Source organism: Tachysurus fulvidraco, chromosome 3 (assembly GCF_022655615.1).
Source record: "Tachysurus fulvidraco isolate hzauxx_2018 chromosome 3, HZAU_PFXX_2.0, whole genome shotgun sequence".
Taxonomy (NCBI): Eukaryota; Metazoa; Chordata; class Actinopteri; order Siluriformes; family Bagridae; genus Tachysurus; species Tachysurus fulvidraco.
In genome coordinates this window covers 11,912,846-11,934,550 of record NC_062520.1, presented here as the reverse complement: position 1 = coordinate 11,934,550, position 21,705 = coordinate 11,912,846, and the positions used below count along the sequence as shown (strand labels likewise).

Sequence of the window (21,705 nt, the reverse complement as noted above, 5' to 3'; positions counted from 1 at the left end):
CACTAACCGCTCTCTCTCAGACAGGAGTCTTCTCTCAAGATGAAACTGTGGACCTTGGAGTATAGTTATAGCATAAGTTTTCCATGTTCGCTTATTTTAGCTTACCTTGAGCTAGAAAAAACGGTGTTAAGTAAAGAAGAATGGACAGAACAATGCATGTCGATTTATAACAGAATCCTAACCACTTTCATTTAAAGTCTATGTTCAGTGCACAGCTTTGTATCTCTAGTTTTTTCTGTATCTCTTTTTTTTTTTTTTTTTTTTGCATTTAGGCTCAAATGAGAAGAGAAATTCAAATTGATTATATAGGGTATGTATGCACTTCTTACTCTTCTATGGCTTTGTGCATGGACATTTCACCACATGCTTAAAGAGCTTCACAATAGATTATACCCCCATGTACTATGCATGGCAAAGGTAGAAATGGAACCACAGTGAATAAATAGCAATGCGATGTACATGTATATGCTGTACAAGGGCATAATGGTTGACCTGGCAGCTTGATGGAAACACTTTTGCTGTTTATTTAAATGGCGATTCAAACAGAAAATGGATCAGCACATTATGTAAGCTAGATTACACCATTATGCTATGCTCTGCTATAATATACATAAATTATATATTCAGCCTCACCTTTTTATGTCTCTTTTTAAGACAAGAAAATATTATGATGGTTGAATGAATGAACATTTACTGTATGAATGAAACGTTGAACCTTATGATAAACTACATAGGGGATGTACAGTGCTCCAAAAAATTAAGGAAACACTTATTCATCAAAGAATAACACCAAATAAACTTCAGGGATGTCAATCTGTTCAGTTTTATCTGCTTTGGTGCAAATGAAAGTGACAACATGTGCACTAAAGAGACAACAAAATGGAATGGTCACAGACATTTGCTCCCTCCTTATCCTTCCTGTCATATTTGTATCTAGTTTTGTATTTTGTTAGAGTCCTTCTCACAACTTGTATGATCAGGTTGCTTAAAGTCCATCTCTTCCAGGATGGAACATCCGTATGTGTTGTTGCAAGGTGGTTTGGTGTCTAGCAGAGTTTCAAGACCATGGAGGAGATCGGGAGATGGGACATTACTCGAGGTGAGCTGGACAGGGTCGTAGAAACACAACTTCGCAGCACTGTTAGTTGCTCCTTTGTTCAAGTTCCCTTCAAAATTACATTAACAGGCTACTGGTATGCATTTTTTTTTGACCAAAATTTCCAAAACAGTCTCCATGAAGGTGGCATAAGGACATGACGTCCTCTGGTGGGACCTGTGCTCACAGGTAATGCATTACTCCGTTACTGTGGAATAAATCTTTCATTACTTGCAGAAAAGTTCTTTTCATCAGAGAGCACTTTAGATCTCATTATAGTATCTTAGATTCGGTGTTTCAATGCAGACACAGGGGTGTAAAGTGCTCTCCTTCCAAAGAGTGAATTGTGGAAGACTAGAGCTTTCAGTAGCCATTTAACAAGTTTGAGAGATAAAAAGATGCTGCAATCCTATTTTTGTAAAATATTACACCTTTGCTTAAAGGCATGCAAGTCTGTATAGTAAATAGATTAATTTATGTTAACCAGAACACATGTAAAACTGAAATTGTATTACAAGCTCTTTTCTGTGTTCTCATCCTGAAATGTAATCACCTAGAGCAGACTGAGATACAGAAAATGGTCAAACTGTTTTTGTATAAAGCCCTAAATTACAAAGCAATTTGGTGTAGTACAGCTTGTTTTGTTCAGTTGTTCTTTAAAACTGTAAATATTATTTATTGATGCTACTGCAGTTGCAGGTAAGATACAGTATGTAGCTTAAATCCCAGCAGTGTTAAGCACCTGCTGAGGTTTTCTCATTTAACACCTTACTAAGGTCATAAGTATGTACATAAAAGTAAAGGTGCACTTTTGTGAATTCACAAAGCAAAAAAAATGTTATCTTATTAGTATGCATTAGCAATAGTTGCTATAATTAAAATCATTATAATGATTATTACATTTACAAAACATTAGTACATTTAGCTAAAATAATGCACAAAACCTTGAGTTCTCACATTGCTATAAGGCTATATATTGTATTGTAGTAGCTCATATGCCAGCAAACATTATCTCTCATGTAACAACAAAAATTACTCTCTCTAAACTTTAGTTCATGAGACACTACAGCTCATAGCAGAAATGATTTTGGGTTCAATTACCCAAATAGCAGAAAACTAAAATAAATAAATAAATAAATAAATAAATAAATAAATAAATAAATAAATAAATAAAAAAGGAGTTTTAGCATTTTTGTGAATTACCTGCTCAGATAATGAATTTATGCTCTTGCAATTGTCCTTTGTTATATTGGGATCAATTCCAATTACAGTTCCATATTTTGAATGAATACATTTATTGGATTCATTCACACATTTGGATCAGGTCCACTATATGTTTTTTTTTTAAATTCAGAATAATGAGCATTTTCTGCCAGTCTACTATTTTATGCTAATCTGTGAATTTGCAGTCTCGAGACCATACTGGTTTACACATGAAAGATTCTAGCTTCAGTACAAGCAGCAGATCTCTGATTTGGAGCGACAGTTAGCTGATCAAAGCACAGAGTGTTGTAACTGCTCATAGAAGACATCAGAGACACAGTCCCATGCAATGCAGAAGTTGAAACAACTAAAGGAACTGCACATAATAAATTGTGTGCTTATAATGTTTGTCATAAAGGTCCCATAAGTATTGCTCTTGGAAGTTACAGTAGGTACCTTACTAGAATAAGCTAAAAGCATTTCCATCTGACAAAATACAGATGTATCAGCATTTTATTTGGTTAACATTGCCCTTCTTGAACAGCTACTATGGAAATCAAGCCAGGACATATAACCAAAAATAGTGCAATGTTTGAACTTAATGTCTTAGAAAGGCCTGATTTATGTCTACTGCCACACAGATCCCCATTAATGAAGAAAATAGCTGCTCAAAAAGAATGATGCTGACTCTTAAATTCCCAAGAAAATTGCATGCAGCATCATCCTTCTTGACCTACTTTAAGTTCATTTTATTTAAACTTGCAATAATGTTTTTGTTATTTGCCCCATTTTAATTTGCTGTGAGCCAAGTAAATGCCTTCATTTTCTGTTTAGCACAAAAATCAGGTGGCTTCCTATTCACATTAGTGCCTAATATAATAAAGGTGAAGATCCTACCCGTTGCTACATTTTTGCATAATGTAATAACATTAAAGATTCAGAAAATGCTCTGCATCTGGTGCAGTAACCAGTAAGCATGCACATGTTCATTAAATCATGACTTTAATTTGGTATCTGTGTGGCTCTGCATCTGCAGGTGTGTGCATGCATATGGATAGAGAGAGAGAGAGAGAGAGAGAGAGAGAGAGAGAGAGAGAGAGAGAGAGAGAGAGAGAGAGAGAGAGAGAGAGAGAGAGAGAGAGAGAGAGAGAGAGAGAGAGAGAGAGAGAGAGAGAGAGAGAGAGAAGAATAAAAGAAACTTCCCAATTATAGGTGAAACAAAGCTAGAGACTTATCCATGAGGACTCAAAGCTGTAGTTGCTGCCATGGTTGCTTCTACAAGGTACTTAATGAAGGGTTTAAAACATATCAATATGAGGGATTTTTCTTTTGTAAAATACAGTTTAAAAATTCAGTTAATTTTAATAAAAAACAATAAGAACAAAATAAATTAAAGGGGTCTGAAACATTACACTCTCTATATATTATTTGTAATATAATCCTACTATAAAGTCATTCTCTTTATTTTTTGTGCATAGCAGAAAGCTATGAACAAATTCTTCTTGCACTTGTAAGATAAAGGTCAGTCGAGACACTTGATATAAAGAATAGTACTTTTTATGTGTGATGTTATTAGTGTTCATGGTGACCAGATACAGGTTAGCTCTTGGTTTTTCCTCCATTCCCTCCATTTTTCCTCCATTTTCTCCATTTTTTTGTCACACAATTTACTTTTCCTAATAAGTAACATTTTCCTGATATTCAAGTAAGTCAAAATTACTGTTTTTTTTCCTGCTCTTTTTTCCCACAATTTTGTAGTTGCATATTAATTTTGTGCATTCAGCCATCTCTTGGCTTTAGCCATTGTGGAGTTTTTTGGGTGTCAGTGAATGCAACTGAGCTGTTTCAGGAATGAGATTTACACTTTATGGCTGATCAACATACACATATGAGTACATCAGCATTTCAAAAACTTTAGTAAATGTGGTGCAAATCTTTAGGTTAATAGTTGTATTTACACACTTAGCAGAAAGATTTAAAAAATTACATATGCATCATATACCAGATATACCATCATATACCAACAAAATTGTAACACCGCACTGAAAACCTTACGAAATACAATGTTTGATCATTTTTATTTAGTGTTTACAAAAATAGACTACATAACAAGTGACGAAAGAAAATCTGTACAAGTAACATGAATAACAAAACAATGTAAAATATTTAATGTGCTACTTGTTGCTATACTATACAGTTTGATGTACATAAACATTGTTTCTACATTCTCTGCAATTGGGTTCTTTCTACTTCTAATAACTGTTCAACAGTAAGTTTGGGAAAATGGATTATGATTTCGCATCCATAATTCCTCAGAGGATCTATAAGGTAGTAGCTGCAAAAATGATTCAAATGTAAATATACTTGGTGTGTATGTGTGTATGTGTGTGTGCATGTGTGTGTGGGGGGGGGGGTATGTGTGTGAGTGTGAATGTGTGTGAGTGTGAGTGAGTGTGTGTGTGTGTGTGTGTGTGTGTGTGTGTGTGTGTGTGTGTGTGTGTGTGTGTGTGTGTGTGTGTGTGTGTGTGTGTGTGAGTGTGTGGCGTGTGTGTGTGTGTGTGTGTGTGTGTGTGTGTGTGGGTGTGTGTGTGTGTGTGAGTGTGCGTGTGAGTGTGCGTGTGCGTGTGCGTGTGTGTGTGTGTGTGTGTGTGTGTGTTTGTGTGTGTGAGTGTGTGTGTGTGTTTGTGTACATGCCTCCATCACTACCAATGTTCCTGTCCTCAGAAACATTCTGAAATAACAAATCTTTAATAATCACATTTACATTACATTAACATAAGACTACTTAACAAAGTAGCTTCCTACAGGATCAAAATAATGTCATGTTGCAAATGACATGACCAACGAGTGTCCAAAAGCAGTAGAGAAGATAGAAAGAGGTTGGCATAGATCTTTTTTTTCCATTCTCAATGCATAATACACTATTTGACCATTTTTGTTATAATAAAAAAACCTAACCTACCACGTACGTTGATGATATTAATGTGTTAAATGTCTTTATTTTGTCCTTAGGGTGGCAATCTTCTGTATTTGACTGTATTGAATCATTAATAACACCGTTACTACTAAATGTGCCAGCAGAATGTTTGAGCAATTTAATAATATTTGATGTATCTAAACAATCCTAATGCAGTTGTAGTCCAGTTGTTTTCTAGACACCATGTGTTGTTGTTTTTTATTTATTTAACATTTATTTAACATTTACAGTTTAGAGACCTTTACTGAACATACAAACCTTACATTTAATGCTATTACATATCTGAATTGTTGTGTTGTGATCATTATTTAAAAACCCTTTAAAAACAAGCTAATCTAATTTGGTCATGTCATTTCATTCAACTTTTTCCTTGTTCTGTCAAATGTTGTTTTTTTTGGGGGGTTTTTTTTTTTTTGCAACTGACATTTTCACATAGAATATTAAGAGAAATACTATGAGTAGGTGTTGACAGATGAAGATAACAGACACGTTTCGGTTACAGTTACAAGAGACACATCATACAGTCTTACAGTGGCTCGGCCTACCTCTGAAATTGCCTAAAAACCTGCAGTGTAGAGATATATGACAAAATGAATGTGTTCTGCGTAAGATAATGTTATAAGTTCAGAGATGGATTCAGGCTGCTTTTTAGAGGAGATTTATTTAGCATCCTTACATGTTTGATCCAGTCAGGCTAATTTTCATTTTGGCATAATTCTGTGGTTCAAGTTTCTAGTCTCTAATGAGACTGGTACTGTGAGAATGAGTTTCTCTTTCCATTATTATGGGTGGTTCACCCAGCAGTAAGTCATCTTCACCCAGTGTGGAGCTGAGTTCAGAGTTCACAAAGTTTGGAATGTTAAAATGAGCCAGAAAAGCTGCCTCATTATCTTCCATCATCTCCAGTTGTGTACTCTGAACAATTAGGCCACCGGTTTTCATCTGGCCACTCGAGTCACTGCTGTTTGATCGTGTGTGAGCTCTGCGGGCATGGCTCAGGGACCGTTCTGCTGCCTGCTCTTCTTCATTAATGTAGCAGTTAAAGAGAAAACGAGACTCCTCCAGTAAAGGTCGAGGTAGACCAGCTCTGGGGTTCTCTGGCTCCCGAGGGCGGCCTAGCTCCTCAACACAGCTAGTGAGGTGTACACAATCCTCGCACGGTTCTGCACTTCTGTGTGAGAAACGATAATGGGATTAGCTCTTTCACAGTAAATTCAGAGACATTTATTTGAAATTATATGTCATGAAATAGAACTAGACATATATAAATTGGCATTATATGTCATGAATCTGCAGAAAATTTTATCTTCATAGTAGAGTTTTAGCTAGATGTTATTCTTGGTGCATGACATTGTGAAGCAGCTGCAGAATGAGCAGGATAAGGGCACTGGATAAGGGCACCTGCCAAATGCCATGAATTTAAATGTAAAAGGCCTGTAATATTGAACCGAGAAAGAAATCTAAAAGTTTGCCAATTTACAATTTTTTTTAAATATGTAGAGATTCTGATGCAATCAGTTGAGACATGTGACACCCATTACATTACATACATGAATATCCTTTGGCAGATTATTTTATCCAGAGTGACTTATAGGTGACGAAAATACAATCAAAGCGCAAAAGTATGGGAAAGCCAATCTGAAGTGGTAAGGGATTATGTTTATATTTTAGGACCAGCATCAGATGCTACTCAATACATGAAGCTCTTAAATAGCTTAGATTGTGCAATATCTGGAGCTTATATATCATATGTGCACATAAGTACATGGATTTTTTGTTTGTTTAATATCAAAGACAGTGAAAAGTATGTGCTTCCAAGTACATTTGACATTTTTATGCACATAGCAGTTATTCATAACATCATATATTCCTACCACGACATTTCATCAGTAACTTTATCGTTTCATATGCTGCATTTTTTAATAATTTTTCCACTTTTATTATTCTACTGTACAACTAATCTAACTTTATTTTTGATACTCTACTTTGCACAGCTATTTCCATACTTTATTTTATTTTTATTATATATATATAATATATATATAATATATATATTTTATATACTATTTTATTCTATTTTATTCATTATATTCATTTTGATATTAAAAAAAAACTTTTGTTAATTAAACAGACAGTTGTAAAAATCATTTTGTTGTATATCGTACCATGTATGATTTTGTATGTGACTAATAAAATTTAATTTGAAGTACCTAAATTCTTTCCCTTAGTAATATTGCTTGTACCATATTGGTGTTAAATCCTCAAAACCGAAAGTGTGGATTAATCTTCTGTAACAGCTCATTGTCTCATATACAAGCAATAGTTCTTGCTCTAGTATATTTTTATGTTACAGCCATATGGTTTATATTAAAGCTCTCAGTCCAGTACATTATCATTCCTACATTTCCTATAGTTCATACACAGGGTATGCTCAGCATGATCTAAGGCCAGTACACAAATATTTAAAATAAATGCTGTTATTAAGTAAGAAAAAAAGATAAAAATAAAAAATTCTTTCTAATTATAATGCACTTTATGGTTTCAATGATAATTTATGTGTTTTGGTCTTTTTAACTAAGAGACAAACGAATGGTGAGGGAATGACTCTAATTAGTGACAGTGATAATAGAAACACTGCCAGATTAAATAAAAACATTGTACTTGTGATGATGTGGTAAGCCAGTTTAGTGACTCGGATAGAAAATATCTTATTTACATGTCATATCAGGATCAATGAGACATTATTCTGTCAAATGAGTCATGAGGAAAAAGCTCATGATCAAAGAGACAGAATTTGGATCAATGTGGAGATGATGTAGGTGTGCCCTTATGACTGCTTTTCAATAGACAAATGGCATCCATGTGTGCTGTTTCTGTCAAAAACATAACACATGCCTGCTGGCTGTTTACATCTGAAGGTATAATAATGTTATAAAGAGGAAGAATTTACTCAAACATGGCTGATGGTGTCATTACATGTATTTTCAGCCTTTTTATTCTTGTAACTGCTAAACACGTATTGCTTAATTTATTACTATATTTATTTACTGTTCATTAAAATACTAACTGGAAATGTGTTTAATTTTATAAATGTAGGTTTATAATATAAACAAATTCACTTTAATTTTACAGAAATGATTTCTTTTACTACATGAAGCTAGATGTCATATCTATTTTTTTTATTTTTGTTTGTTTGTTTGAAAGATCTGTGAAGATACTCGCGTTTAGGCCAAAAACATTGCAACACTCCAAAAACATATGTATGAAAAAGAGCAATTCTCTTGCGCATGCCTGTAAGTGCTTTATACTGATTCTAATTTGTCTTTTTAATCAGCATATGAAAATGAAAGGATATTGTGCCAGGAATCGTGTGAAAATGCAGTCTTAATTGAGTAGCACTTGTTCCTGAAATTACCAAGTTAGGCCATTTTTTTAAAACGTATGTACTTGTTTGTAATCATGTCACTGCGTATTGTTTCTAATGATTTAGTTATACTGCTACGGCAAAGATTGCTGCTTGAACATGAGCACATTTACTCAGGTCTGCAGTAGACAATATTGTGTTGTCAGATCCAGAATAAGACAAAAAAATCACAAACTACACAAAATCACAGTCCATCCACACTCATCCACAATCTACCTATGATGGCAAAATAATTGCCTTGCACTCATATCCTAGCTCCTACTTTCCTTTCAGTGGTTCCCTTTGTCCATCTGAGAAGATGAGGTCTTGGTGATCAAATTGATCCAAACCGATACAGGCTATAGCTATTTCGATCTTTTTAGTCCTAAGGGAACCTGTTAATAAGCAGCTAATAAATTAAGAATAGTAATGACACTCTTCTGGTTCACTTCCTGGTTTTTTCTTTTATAAACTGTTAATGTACATTGAATGAATGTAATTTATTGTTTTAACCAAGAATTGAGTGTAAGTTATAAGCAGTTTACATTGATTGTGTGTGATTACTGCTCTAGCTGTTTTAGCCTTGATTTTTGAATTCCCCTTTTGACTTCCAATATTCATCTGTTAATAATACCACTTATTATCGGATTCTTGATTTGAGATGTTTATGACTATTGAACATGGATCATCAGGCTTGAAAAAATCATTTTGGGAATTAACTGAAAAGTTCTGCATGAAAGAAAAAACATTTCACGCTGCAGTTCTAGAAAAAGAATCTATGATAACATGGTGTGAAATTATTATATCAATAGATCCTGAAGTGTTTTATCCTGTGATTTGTCTATTTCTATGTTCAACACATCATTCTGAAAAGAAATATTAATGTATTACAATGTATAATGTATTAATACAATGTATAGTGTATTGATATATTCTATAACTGTCACTGTTGCTTTGTTCTGTTATAGAATATTCAACAGCTATTTGATATAAAAAACAAATATTAGTATATCATACAATCTTTTCTCAGTCATATGTAGATTTTTTTATCATTAGATTTGTTTTCATTAGACAAATGACTTGCAGACATGTTTCGAATTCATGATTATGAGCTCCATGACCATATTTTTATTATAGAGATCAATATATAATCTGTGCTATGAGCTTGTTGCACAAACATCATTAGTCGATGGATACATTTCCTGTATTACTGCAGATTGATTTCCTGCTTTTCTGATATCTGATCTTTTCCTTCTTGTGTGGTGTTCTACTTATTAGGTTGTTGGTTTTTGACTTATTAGCTTGTTGACTTAAGTGAAATGTCTGAATGTCTGAAAATTTCTGGTGCATGAAAAAAAACTGAGTTTTCAGGCTCATATATTAGTGCAGACCTAAATGTGGAAGGTTACTTGTTGGCCAGACACTGAGATTTACACTGTAATATTCCAGGAAGATGATTGCAGGGTTCACAGGGCCCTGTCTGTGTGTGAATTGTACAACAAGCATAATTATACACTGGAACATTTTGGCCTGCGATGTCGCCAGACCTCAGTCTTAAAGAAAATTTGTGATATTACTTGGAACATCAGGTGAAAGCATCAAGAGCTGAATTGCCACCCAGTAAGTGGAGGAATAAACTAAAATTGAAAGGAATCCTAGGCTAACATGACTGGTGAAGATATTAAGGTGAGCGAAAGTGTGACCCAAAACAAATGGGGAAAATGACACGTGACACTTATTATTTATATGTTTGACTAGCAGACTAATGTGAACTCCTTAATAATCTCCATAAATTGTTATATATTATTCTAATTATTAACTTTCCACACCAAGTCCAGGTATATGTTTTTGGCACTCGCCAGTACTGATAGTAATACTGATAGTAAGGAAAAGGAGAAATCGACAATCATGAAGTATAATGGAAAATTTTATTTCAAGTTCTTTGTTGGATGCTGCAATATGTTGTTAGCAATGAACATCTCCTAACATTGAGATTTATGTTTATGCCATTATTATTTTTTAATAGCAAGCACAAGGGCAACTGATATAAACACATACAGCAGTATCAATAAAATTGAGAACAATGTGCCACGAATCGCTCACTGATTGTGTATAATGCATAAACTCTGGCACTGCTCTAATCCACAAATCCACTGCACCTTGCTTTCTCTTCAATGACCATGCTTTAGCTGATACTGCACTACATGCTAAGAAAAGCCACTCGTACACACACACTATTAAAGACACTGAGTCATAAGCATTAGAACACCATGAGCAGCTTTACCATGTTTCTTGCATTTCAGAAATATGCTTTAGTCCTTCTTCTTGATATTTTCAAAAAGCACAGGATACAGTCTGATTGATTGGTATTTTTAATTGTGATATGTTCTGATCACTGTCATAACAACAAACTGCAATCATACTGTATTTATGCAATTATCTAAAGAATCGTGTAGCAGCAGACGGTAATGTTTTGGTTAATGCTCACATTACACAAAAAAATGAAGAAAAAGCGTAATCAATGTGACTTGAACCATGGCAAGGCTGTTGGTACAAGGTGGGCTGGTTTGACTGCCAAATTTCCTGGGATTTCACACACAATAGTCTCTAGAGTTTACACAGAATTGTGTGATTTTTGTGCGAAAAAACAAAAAGTGCCCTACTGTATATGCCGAGTGTCTGCAGACTGAAACATCTTGTTGATGAGAGAGATCAGAGGAGAATGAGCAGACTGGTCTGAGCTGGCAATAAGCCTATAATAACTAAGCACAGTACCTCAAACCTTGGTTTACAACAGAAAATTCAGATTCTTGTTCTTGGTTGAAATTAATAGAACCTGATATAGCCCATTCACCTTGAGGTTTGATGTCTTGTGCATGCTAAATTGCTTTTCATGGTTGTAAAGCCTTCATTGCTCAAACTGACCACTCTCCTCTGCCTTCTCCCATCATCAAAATGTTTCCACTAACAGACTTGTTGCTCACTCAATGTTTATTGGGTTTTGTCGCATTCTGTGTAAACCCGAGAGACCGTTGAGTGTGAAATTTTCAGGCGATCTGTAGTTTATGAAATACTCAAACCAGCCCAACTGGTAATAGCACCAAATGCCTTATCAAAGTCACCAGGATCACACTATCTCAGTTCTGGTATTTGCTCTCAACATTAACTAAAACCCTTGAAGCTGCAGGTGTAGTGGCATTCCTATTAAAGTGTACTTGTATTATTAGATATAGCTTTTTCTGATTGTATGAGTAAAAGAGAACAGTATCAGACCAATACTCCAATATTGTCAGTATCTAAGTTCTTCCACAAATTTGGAAGCTCACAATTGTAGTATTTATATTTCTCTTCACTGGAATCAAGATGTCCAAACCTGTACCAGAATTACAATGCTCCTGTGCAGTGAGGTCCATGAAGACCTGGTTTGCCGAGTTATGGACCATACGTACACTAGTGGCCTTGATTCAGCTGAATTGTGTACAGTAAATTGCCTTCTCACCCGGTATCAGACTTTACCAAGTGTGGCACAAATCTCCATAGCCACATTACAAAATCTAGTGAAAAGCCTTCACAAAGGCAGTTATAGCAGCATGGGGAGGACCAAGTCCATACGTATGCCCATGGTTTTGAAACGGGATGTACAAGAAAAGATGGGTGTCCACAAACCTTTGGCGATAATAGTGTATATATGTTAAAACCAAACATTTTTATTACATTTAAATGAAACAAATATATGTTTACACTATGATTTCTTTTAAGTTATAGTCTGTCCTTGAAGATACACGAATACACGATCACTGATGAAATAATTAACCAGGAAAAAAATAGATAAAAAAAGCTGTTGGTGCCTAGATGCGTATAAAGCCTGATGTTTTACAGAATGTCCTTATATTTTATAATCCTGCTTCGCTTTGTTTCTTTTATTCATCTTTTAAGCTATTAGTCATGGCTTAAAAGCAATGTAAATAAATAAATATTATTTTCTCTTTGTAAATTAACATCCTTAATTACGTTCTCAGCCACCAAGTTTGCAAGTTTGATGTACAGTAGGTTATTTGTTTGCAATATTCATGCACGCATCATATATAAATGTCAAATGTTTAAAGCTGGGAGTTAAAGCTCTGAAGGTGTTTTGCTGCAAATTGTCTCGCTAATTGATTGTGATCTCAAAGTTGTACATGTATTTATTCAATTGCTGAATAGCTTGGATTTTTTTTTACTTGACTTAACTGAACCTAACAGACAGCTAAATAGAGGCAGGTTGCAAAGGTACACCCACATGTACATACAGACACGAGCAAGAGCAGATAATGAGGCAAATAGATGGACACAGCACAAACACTTTTGAATAAGATGAATAATAACATGAAAGGGGAACTGTGCTTAGGTGAGTACGATGTTTATGAAAGTGTTCCAAGTAGATTTCTTGCTCTAAACCATGATTGTTATACTATGTATTTTAGTGAGGAATGTCCTGAGATTGATTAGGATTTACTTACTCTGGATGTGGAGCTCCTGTCTTGGTCAGAAGAGTGAGCACAAAGAACATAAAAATGACGAACACTGCAAGTCCCACCCAGAAGCCAATCACAATGGAATCTGAAACATCATTAGTGAAAATATTAGGAAGTAAAACAATTCAGGTTTGTAGTATGTGAGCAGTTAAATATTCCTTATGGATTTTGGATCTTATTGCTTGACTCACTTTGAATGTGCACGTACGCTGACCCATTAGTTCCTCAGGAGCTCTCGGTTGCACTATTCTAAACTGTTTTAGAAAGGACATTATTTACATTTACATTATTTACTGACCAGTGTCACCCAAAGTAGGTTGGATTCCCTTCTGAGCCTGGTTCCTCATCTCAGGGAGTTTTTCCTTGCTACTGGCTTGCTTATTAGGGATATATACATACACATACATACATATATATATATATATATATATATATATATATATATATATATATATATATATATATATATATATATAAATTTTAAGTAAATCTTTTTAAAATTAATTGTATAAATTAATTTATTAATTTTTATCATTATTTTGTCTTTCTATTATTATTATTATTATTATTATTTTATTATTTATTTATTCTCTCTCTCTCTCTCTCTCTCTCTCTCTCTCTCTCTCTCTCTCTCTCTCTCTCTCTTCTGTTTCCATACTTCTGTAAAGCTGCTTTAAGACAATGGGGAATAGTTAAAAGCTCTATACAAATAAATTGAATTGAAATGAATTGAATTGAATTGTTTGTCTATACACTTCTGAGACTGAGATTATATCACAAGTGTGAAATCATAAGATTGCTACTAATTATTCTATTCTATTTAGTGTTATTCGAGCTGCCCATCACTATCAAGACTAAAAACTCCATTCATTCTCAGAAAAAGGTCTGACTTACATTTGTGTGCTTTGAGTCCCTCGAATGAAACTGGCTCTTCATCATCATAGTATTCGTACTTCCATTCATAATCTGTGTGCAAAACACCAGCAGTAGTGTTTGGATGCTGTAACACAGGCATCTCTCACACTGTACAATAACGTGGCAGGACTAAAGGAGAATAATCCGCAGGTTTGTAGCTTTAATCTAATCCGTCAGGTGACTATAATAAATCCGGACGCCGGAGTATTTGTTGTATGATTATGTGCATCTGCCTGTGTTAAAGGGATGCGATTTGCATAAGATGTAAACGCAGCTCTTCAGCATATGTTGGTCCAAATCCTCTGCTCTGTGTAATTCCATCCCCTAAAATGATGAAGCAAATCCGTTCTTTTGAGTAGAATCCCGTAAATTTTTGCCGCACGCGCTCTCTGACCCGCACCTCATACCACCACTGCTGTAATAGTCGTGAGTGACTCGCGAACGAATCGATTCTTTTTGAACGACTCTTTTGAGAGCCGTATACAAAGGATCGAATATTTTGTCTCCTTTCTACACAGAGTGGAAAAAGTATGTAGGTCTTTCACAAACAGTTGCCACAAAGAGGGAGGCATACAATTGTATAGAATGTTATTTTAGATTTCTGGAAAAGGGCGTGTCAAATGCCCCAAATGTACATGTAGATTTCTGTTCATTGGAACTAAGAGACCCCAAACCTGTTCCAGCATGACAGTGCTCTTGTGCACAAACTGAGCTCTAATAGACATGGTGTGCCAAGGTTGGTGTGGAATAACTCGCATGACCTGCACAGAGAACTGACCTCAACCCTGCTGAACATCCACAGGACTGGAATGGGTCAGACTTCCTCACCTGAGTTCCAGATCTCACAAAGGATCGTGTGGCTGAATGAGCAAATCCCCAGCCACATACAGTGGAAAGCCTTCCCTGAATAGTGACGGTTATTATTACAGCCAAGGGGATTAAATTTAGAATGGGATGTTTATATAAATGTCAAGTGTGATGATCAGGTGTCCATGTACTATACTTTTGACCATGTAGTGTATTCTAAAGACCACTTAAAATAGCTACGAATAAGTAAGTGAGTGAGTTATTAAGTAATAAGTGGGTTTATAGAATTGGACTGACGTTGTTGCATATGTGATATTTTGTATGGTGGAAAGGTGGTTACTTACACATTGACTTGTATGCCAGATACTCCACATAATCTAATAATGAATTCATTAATAAAACTGTTATTTCACAAAGATAATATGTAATTGATATAGTGTCATTTTCTGTAAAGACACATTTACTTAAGATTTATAGATGGAGTCTCCGGTTTCAGTGCATTGCAACTGTCAATAAGTTTTCCTGCATGAAAGAGTCTTCATGATTTTTGCTTTATTGTTTCTCTGTAACAAGATGAAACTGACAACAGTTGTTTTTGTCTTATGGACTTAAAAAGACAGAGAAAAAAAATAGAGACTAGTATTGCCAGGCATTGGGTCACACCACCAAAGCACACACCTTGATTGATTATATGAAATAAAAACGTGAGTGTTCAATAAACCCTACTGTTTCATTGTAGCTGAATCTAAGTCATTTTGTGGCAGTTATAAAAATAAAAAATATAATGTCTAACAGCAATACTATTCGTTTTACATGATATACATGAAACTATCGAGCAAATAAGAAGCCAATCCTGTAATGAATGGCGTTTAATTTTGTAAATAGGAATGAATGATAAATGCAACCTTGTCCTTTACACCTGTGCCACAGTGTGCTATTACCCCATCGCTCCTGCTTCCTTCAATCCTTCCAACTGCTGGAAAAGACTAATCAGATTCAGTGGCATCTTATCCTATGAGTGATGTACGAGACAGCCTTGTGACTCATTCAAATCTGTATTCATTACTGAAGAACTAACAGCAGGCTAAACAGATTACCCTAATTGGGAATTCACAACACAGATCAGCAACCTGATTTATTAAGCCAGTAGGGACAATGAACAAAAGCAGCCAAGTTGAATATTCAGCTTATTCCTTGACTCTTATTAGGGTCATTGTGCAAGAAGGCTCACAGACACAAAACTTTTAGATGCAAATATATAGCACACTAGAGAAAACAATGTGATTTTCCCCTAGATTGTTTCCCTAATTTAATCTTGGCCAGTGTCAACCAACCCCTTTATACAACAGCTACAATCCAGAAAGGGTGAGGGCTAGAAAGCATAGCAGAACTCTTTAAGTAGCCTAGTGTGAATAATAAATCTCTGTAATAAATATAGTTCAATCAGAGAATGGACCCTACATTCTGGACAGGACACTGATAGATGGAGAACTTTTGTTAGTATAATCTACTCTGTTCATTTCTATGTTACTATGGTTACTATGTGAACATAGGTAACCATAAATCCGAGTGGACATCCATGACATGTGGAGTCCCACAGGGCTCAATACTTGCACCGCTTCTCTTTAATTTGTATATGCTCCCAATTGGTCAAATAATGAAAAAGAACCAAATTGCTTACCACAGCTATGCAGATGACACCCAGATATACTTAGCTCTGTCCCCTAATGACTACAGCCCCATTGACTCTCTATGTAAGTGCATTGATGAAATTAACAGTTGGATGCGTCAAAACTTCCTCCAGTTAAACAAAGACAAAACCGAAGTCATTGTATTCGGAAATAAAGATGAAACTCTCAAGGTTAACACACACCTTGACTCTAGGGGTCTAAAGACACAAAATAAAGTCAGAAATCTTGGTGTAATTTTAGAGTCTGACCTTAATTTCAGTAGTCATGTGAAAGCAATAAGCAAATCAGCTTACTACCATCTCAGAAATATAGCCAGAATTAGATGTTTGGTCTCAAGACAGGACTTAGAGAAACTTGTTCATGCTTTCATCACCAGTAGGGTGGATTATTGCAATGGACTCCTTACTGGGATACCCAAAAAGACCATTAGACATCTGCAGCTCATACAGAACGCTGCTGCCAGAATTCTGACCAGAACCAAAACATTTGAGCACATCACTCCAGTCCTCAGGTCCTTACACTGGCTTCCAGTTACATTTAGAATAGATTTTAAAGTATTGTTACTGGTTTATAAATCACTTCATGGCTTAGGACCGAAATACATTACAGATATGCTAACTGAATATAAACCAAGCAGACTACTCAGATCATTAGGATCAGGTCAGTTAGAGATACCAAGGGTTCACTCAAAACAAGGTGCGTCAGCATTTAGTTATTACGCCACCTATAGCTGGAATCAGCTTCCAGAAGAGATCAGATGTGCTTCAACAGTAGACACTTTTAAATCAAGATTAAAAACACATCTGTTTAACTCTGCATTTACTGAATGAGTGCTGTGCTGCTTCACACTGACTGCACTTTTTATCCAAATCACTTTTACTCCTGTTTTATTCTTTTTAACACATTTTAAACTGTTTTTATTAAAATCACATCTATTTTCTTTAATTGTTATTTGTTTTTGTTATGATTTTATCCTGTTTATTATTTTTCATATATATATTTTTTTCTCTTTTATAAACTGTTTCCTAATTTCTATGTAAAGCACTTTGAATGACCTCTGTGTATGAAATGTGCTATACAAATAAACTTGCCTTGCCTTGCCTTGACAACACATACACCCGAGTTCACTGCTCTTGTGAAATCTAAAATATGTCATTTATCTCGTTAGAAGGCAGCCTAAATGTTTGCCAATTATTGAGATGGCTGTTGTAGTTTAAATAGCCATGCTAAAATAATTTAGTTTGACAAAAAATGCTAGGAAACAATGTTATTTTCCATATTGTAAACTTTATTTATTCAGGCAAATTACTTAAATTCTAAATGAGTTCTATATGGCTCTCTGATTTACCCATTTGAATGTAGAAAAAAGCCTACTTGGTTATCTTACAATGCAAAAGTTTTAATACAACACATGTTTAAATGTAGTGAAAAAAGCTTTCTTGTGTGTCATATAGTACAGAAATACAACATATGGGCTCCTATATTATTGTTGTGTCATTACTCATATTGCAAGCCATATCTCTCCTTCCCCTCATTTGGGATGCTTTTCATGAACTAGCCCCCAAGACAAATTAATTGAATGGTTCCTCAAAGACACATGAAGCCGGTCAACTTCTTTTCGAACTGCTGCTGGCTGTGTAACACTCAGAGGTAAGTGTTATCCCTTCTACATGAATGAACTCACACAGGCCAGATGCTGTTATTGACAAGGAGAGAGCATATGCTAACCCTCCTGTAGGTGGCTATGGCATCAACAGGATCTGAACTCCATAAGAAGGGAAGTGTTTTTGTCATGCCACTCAGAGGCTCCAATAAAAGAGTAATATTGATTTGTTTTCTGAGCATGCACACTTTCGTGGCTTCTTTATTTAGCTACTTGTACTATGGATCCCAGAACGCTGTTTCCTGATGTGATTTTCTAGATATATGTAACAATCCTTGTTTTATACTGTAATCTTGCCCTTATCCTTAAAATAAAACACATTTATGCTTGCATAATTTACAAATATATTTTATTATCAGTGGCTCAGTGTTAAGCTAACCCTAACCCTAACCCTAACCCTAACCCTAACCCTAGATATTCTTTTGCAAGCAAACTTGTGTATGATATTACAAATATTTCATATTTTATTAAAAGGTACATACAAATAAACTGAATATGCAAACAGTAATATAATACAAATAACATCCCAAACGATACCCTGATACAACATAGAATGTAAATATCGCAAATAAAGAAACTTTTGAAAGATCTGTTTTTCATACTACCCCAATATTTTCACAGGCAATGGTTGATAAACTTTATACTTAATGCTATTAGCAAGGACAGGAAAAACACCATTATCAGGCATTATCAGTCCCATACTTCAAAAAATGTGTGAGACCTCAAAATCAAATGCAAAATGGTGTAGCACGACAGACTTTTCTGGACTCCACCTGTTACTATAAAGTACAGATCTTTTTAGAGAGATATTCAGCTTTGTTGAACAGAAAACATATGAACATATGCTCATCACAGATTTAATGTACTTTCCAAAGAGGAGAAGGTGACTAGCGATAGTGGCTCATTTGTTCTTAAACTGTGTGGGTGATAAAGAAAAAAAAGAAAATAGGAAACAGGAAGACAGAAACTCTGATAGTCTTAGAGATATAGAGATAGGTATATAATTTCAAGACAACACTAGCCGTAATTCACAACTGCTAAGGCATCTAAATGCAGTTTACTTATATCTATTTTTAGTGCTACAGACTATGACAGAAACATATATCAGTTTGTCTGTATTCTAAATGCAGTGCACTGTGAAATAAAACCAGCATCTCAGCTATGAATGCATATTGCAGCTCTCTTTGACCTAATCAGGGCTGTTGGAACTTGTTGTTTTTTAATGTAGAAAGGTTGCTGCATATCCTCAAGCAATTCATAGTGTTAGGAAAAAGAAGTATAAAAAAAGGTTGCAGAGGATTCAAGAAAAACTCTAAAGGATTTGAATGATATTTATTAAAGTTGCAATTTTTAGGCTTTCATCATTTTGTTCTATATGGATGTGTACTAAATGTAACGTATATTTATAACATTAGCCTATGAGAGTAGCCTATTACTGAAAGTGGATTTTTGGATGTAATTGTACCTATTTCTTTAACTAAGAACTTTTATTAGATTTTGTTGTTCTTTTTATTTTATAATGTTTTGACATTTGTTTTTATGTACATCACTGAGGAAGCCTCTTCTTTCATTGATTACTCTCATTGCATTTAAATACTTTCTATGTCCTTCGCGCAATTTCTAGGTCACATGGAAAAATATTGTGTATGTATTTGTTAGGTTTTTAATACAAAACAATCTTTAGACAGAAAGGTGCAATAAACCTGCCAGGAGGCAGCAGTCCTGTAGGAGGAAATGCCTTGTTAATGAAAGAGGTCACAAGAGAATGGCAGGAAAACTGATCCAGCTCGATATCCAGCATCATGAATGTAAGATATATCATGTTTAGGGAAGTCAATAAAAAATGAGTAGACCTTTACAGAGGACCTTTACCTTCTATACAGTTCCTCATCCTTCTGGCAATAAGTTTGTTATACATACATTTTTTGTCTGCACTTTCCTCCTCAGAAATATTAAGACAGGTAAAGGAATGTGAGGAAAGAAACAAGAAAAAAATACTAAAAAGCTGGAAAGATTGCTGCATATCAACAAAAAATTCAAGAGCATTAAAGATGAAGTTCTATCTCTGCAGGATTTGTGTTATTTATTTAGATTTTACTATTTTCTATAATATTTGACTATATTTTATATACTAGAAAGGTTTATGGATACCTGGTTATTACACCCATATACAGTAATCTTGCCAATTTTAAACACATGGATATTAATATGGAGTTGGCTCATTTTTTGTTCATTTTTCACCTTCTATTTCCAGTGATGGTAAATGTAATGCTACAGCACACAAAAACATTCTCAACAACTGTGTGCTTCCAACAAGCCACCTATTTGTTCTTCCAGACTTTTAATCAAAATGATAGTTATATAAAGTGCTGCCTGTTTTTTGAATCATTTCTGTTAGCTGTGGTGATATTTATAAGCGAGGCTTTCCACAAAGATTTTTCAGTTTTGTCACCTGTCAGGTAATGCTTTCCAATTTTGCATAATATCCAAACATCCTCAGAAATATGAGCTAATACTTGAGAGAGAAAAGAAAGGAAGGAAGCATTATTGAGAAACTATTTGTCTCTATGGTGGCTTGTGAATGTATAGTTAGAATTCAATCAGTACAAAATTATTCATTCTGGTCTTTGCTTCTCTGGTTCTCCTGGATCACTACTTTCTTTATTTCCTGTCTGCATATTGTGTGCTGTGTTGATGAGTGCACCCCTATTCTGCCCTTCTGCCCTGTTCTGGATGCCTCTTTCCGTATCATAGCCCATGAAATTTTCTGTCATAGTAATTTTCGTATTAGTTCCTGTCTTCTTCTTTTTTTTTTTAGCTAGGTTAATGGTATGCCCTACCATAGGATTTGAATGAATCAAAAAACACAGAGACCCCAAACTGGACTGTCCACAAGTTACCACTTCCAACAGCAAATAAAAGATCATTTCTTTACATCTCACAAGCTGGAGTACTGGATGGGTATTTAATATGTAAATGTAATGGAGGTAGGAACATGTTGTTTTCCTTTACCCAATTGAAAACAATGTTACAAATGATCGAACATTCAATATCTAGCATCTGCAGTCTGTGTCTTTCATCAGTAAGTCGGCTCTTTTGAGGGTTTGATTTTTTATGGATATGGGCAGTGTTGTTACTCTTGTACTCATGCTGTTACTAGTGTAATTTAATCAATATGCTTCCATGGAAACCACTTTTCATCATCTGAGCTGTTCGTTAGCGTGATTGGTGAGACATGCATTTGACACTTAGCTGTGTTTATGAGGCAGAGGATCCACCTGCTGCTTGATGAAAATGTACTGCATGTATTAGAAGGGGTGATCAGTAATTAGGACAAATGAAAATTCATCTCCTTAATGAAACACAGACACAGCAGGCACAATGACTATGTATTGAGTGACTCTATTCCTCAATGCTCATTCATAGTGCCTATACA

At 35.0% G+C, this 21,705-nt stretch overlaps 1 protein-coding gene across 1 annotated transcript; it reads right to left on the bottom strand.

Annotated features, from left to right (window-relative positions):
- Positions 1-5,692: 5,692 nt before the first annotated feature.
- On the bottom strand, positions 5,693-14,553 carry mrap2a (melanocortin 2 receptor accessory protein 2a). The gene is made up of 3 exons (XM_027149018.2): positions 14,088-14,553; positions 13,179-13,278; positions 5,693-6,447 (listed from the first exon to the last, which is right to left on the bottom strand). Exons 1-3 carry the CDS (start codon positions 14,206-14,208, stop codon positions 6,009-6,011), a joined length of 660 nt encoding a protein of 219 aa, XP_027004819.1. The 5' UTR covers positions 14,209-14,553; the 3' UTR covers positions 5,693-6,008.
- Between the last annotated feature and the right edge of the window lie 7,152 nt (positions 14,554-21,705).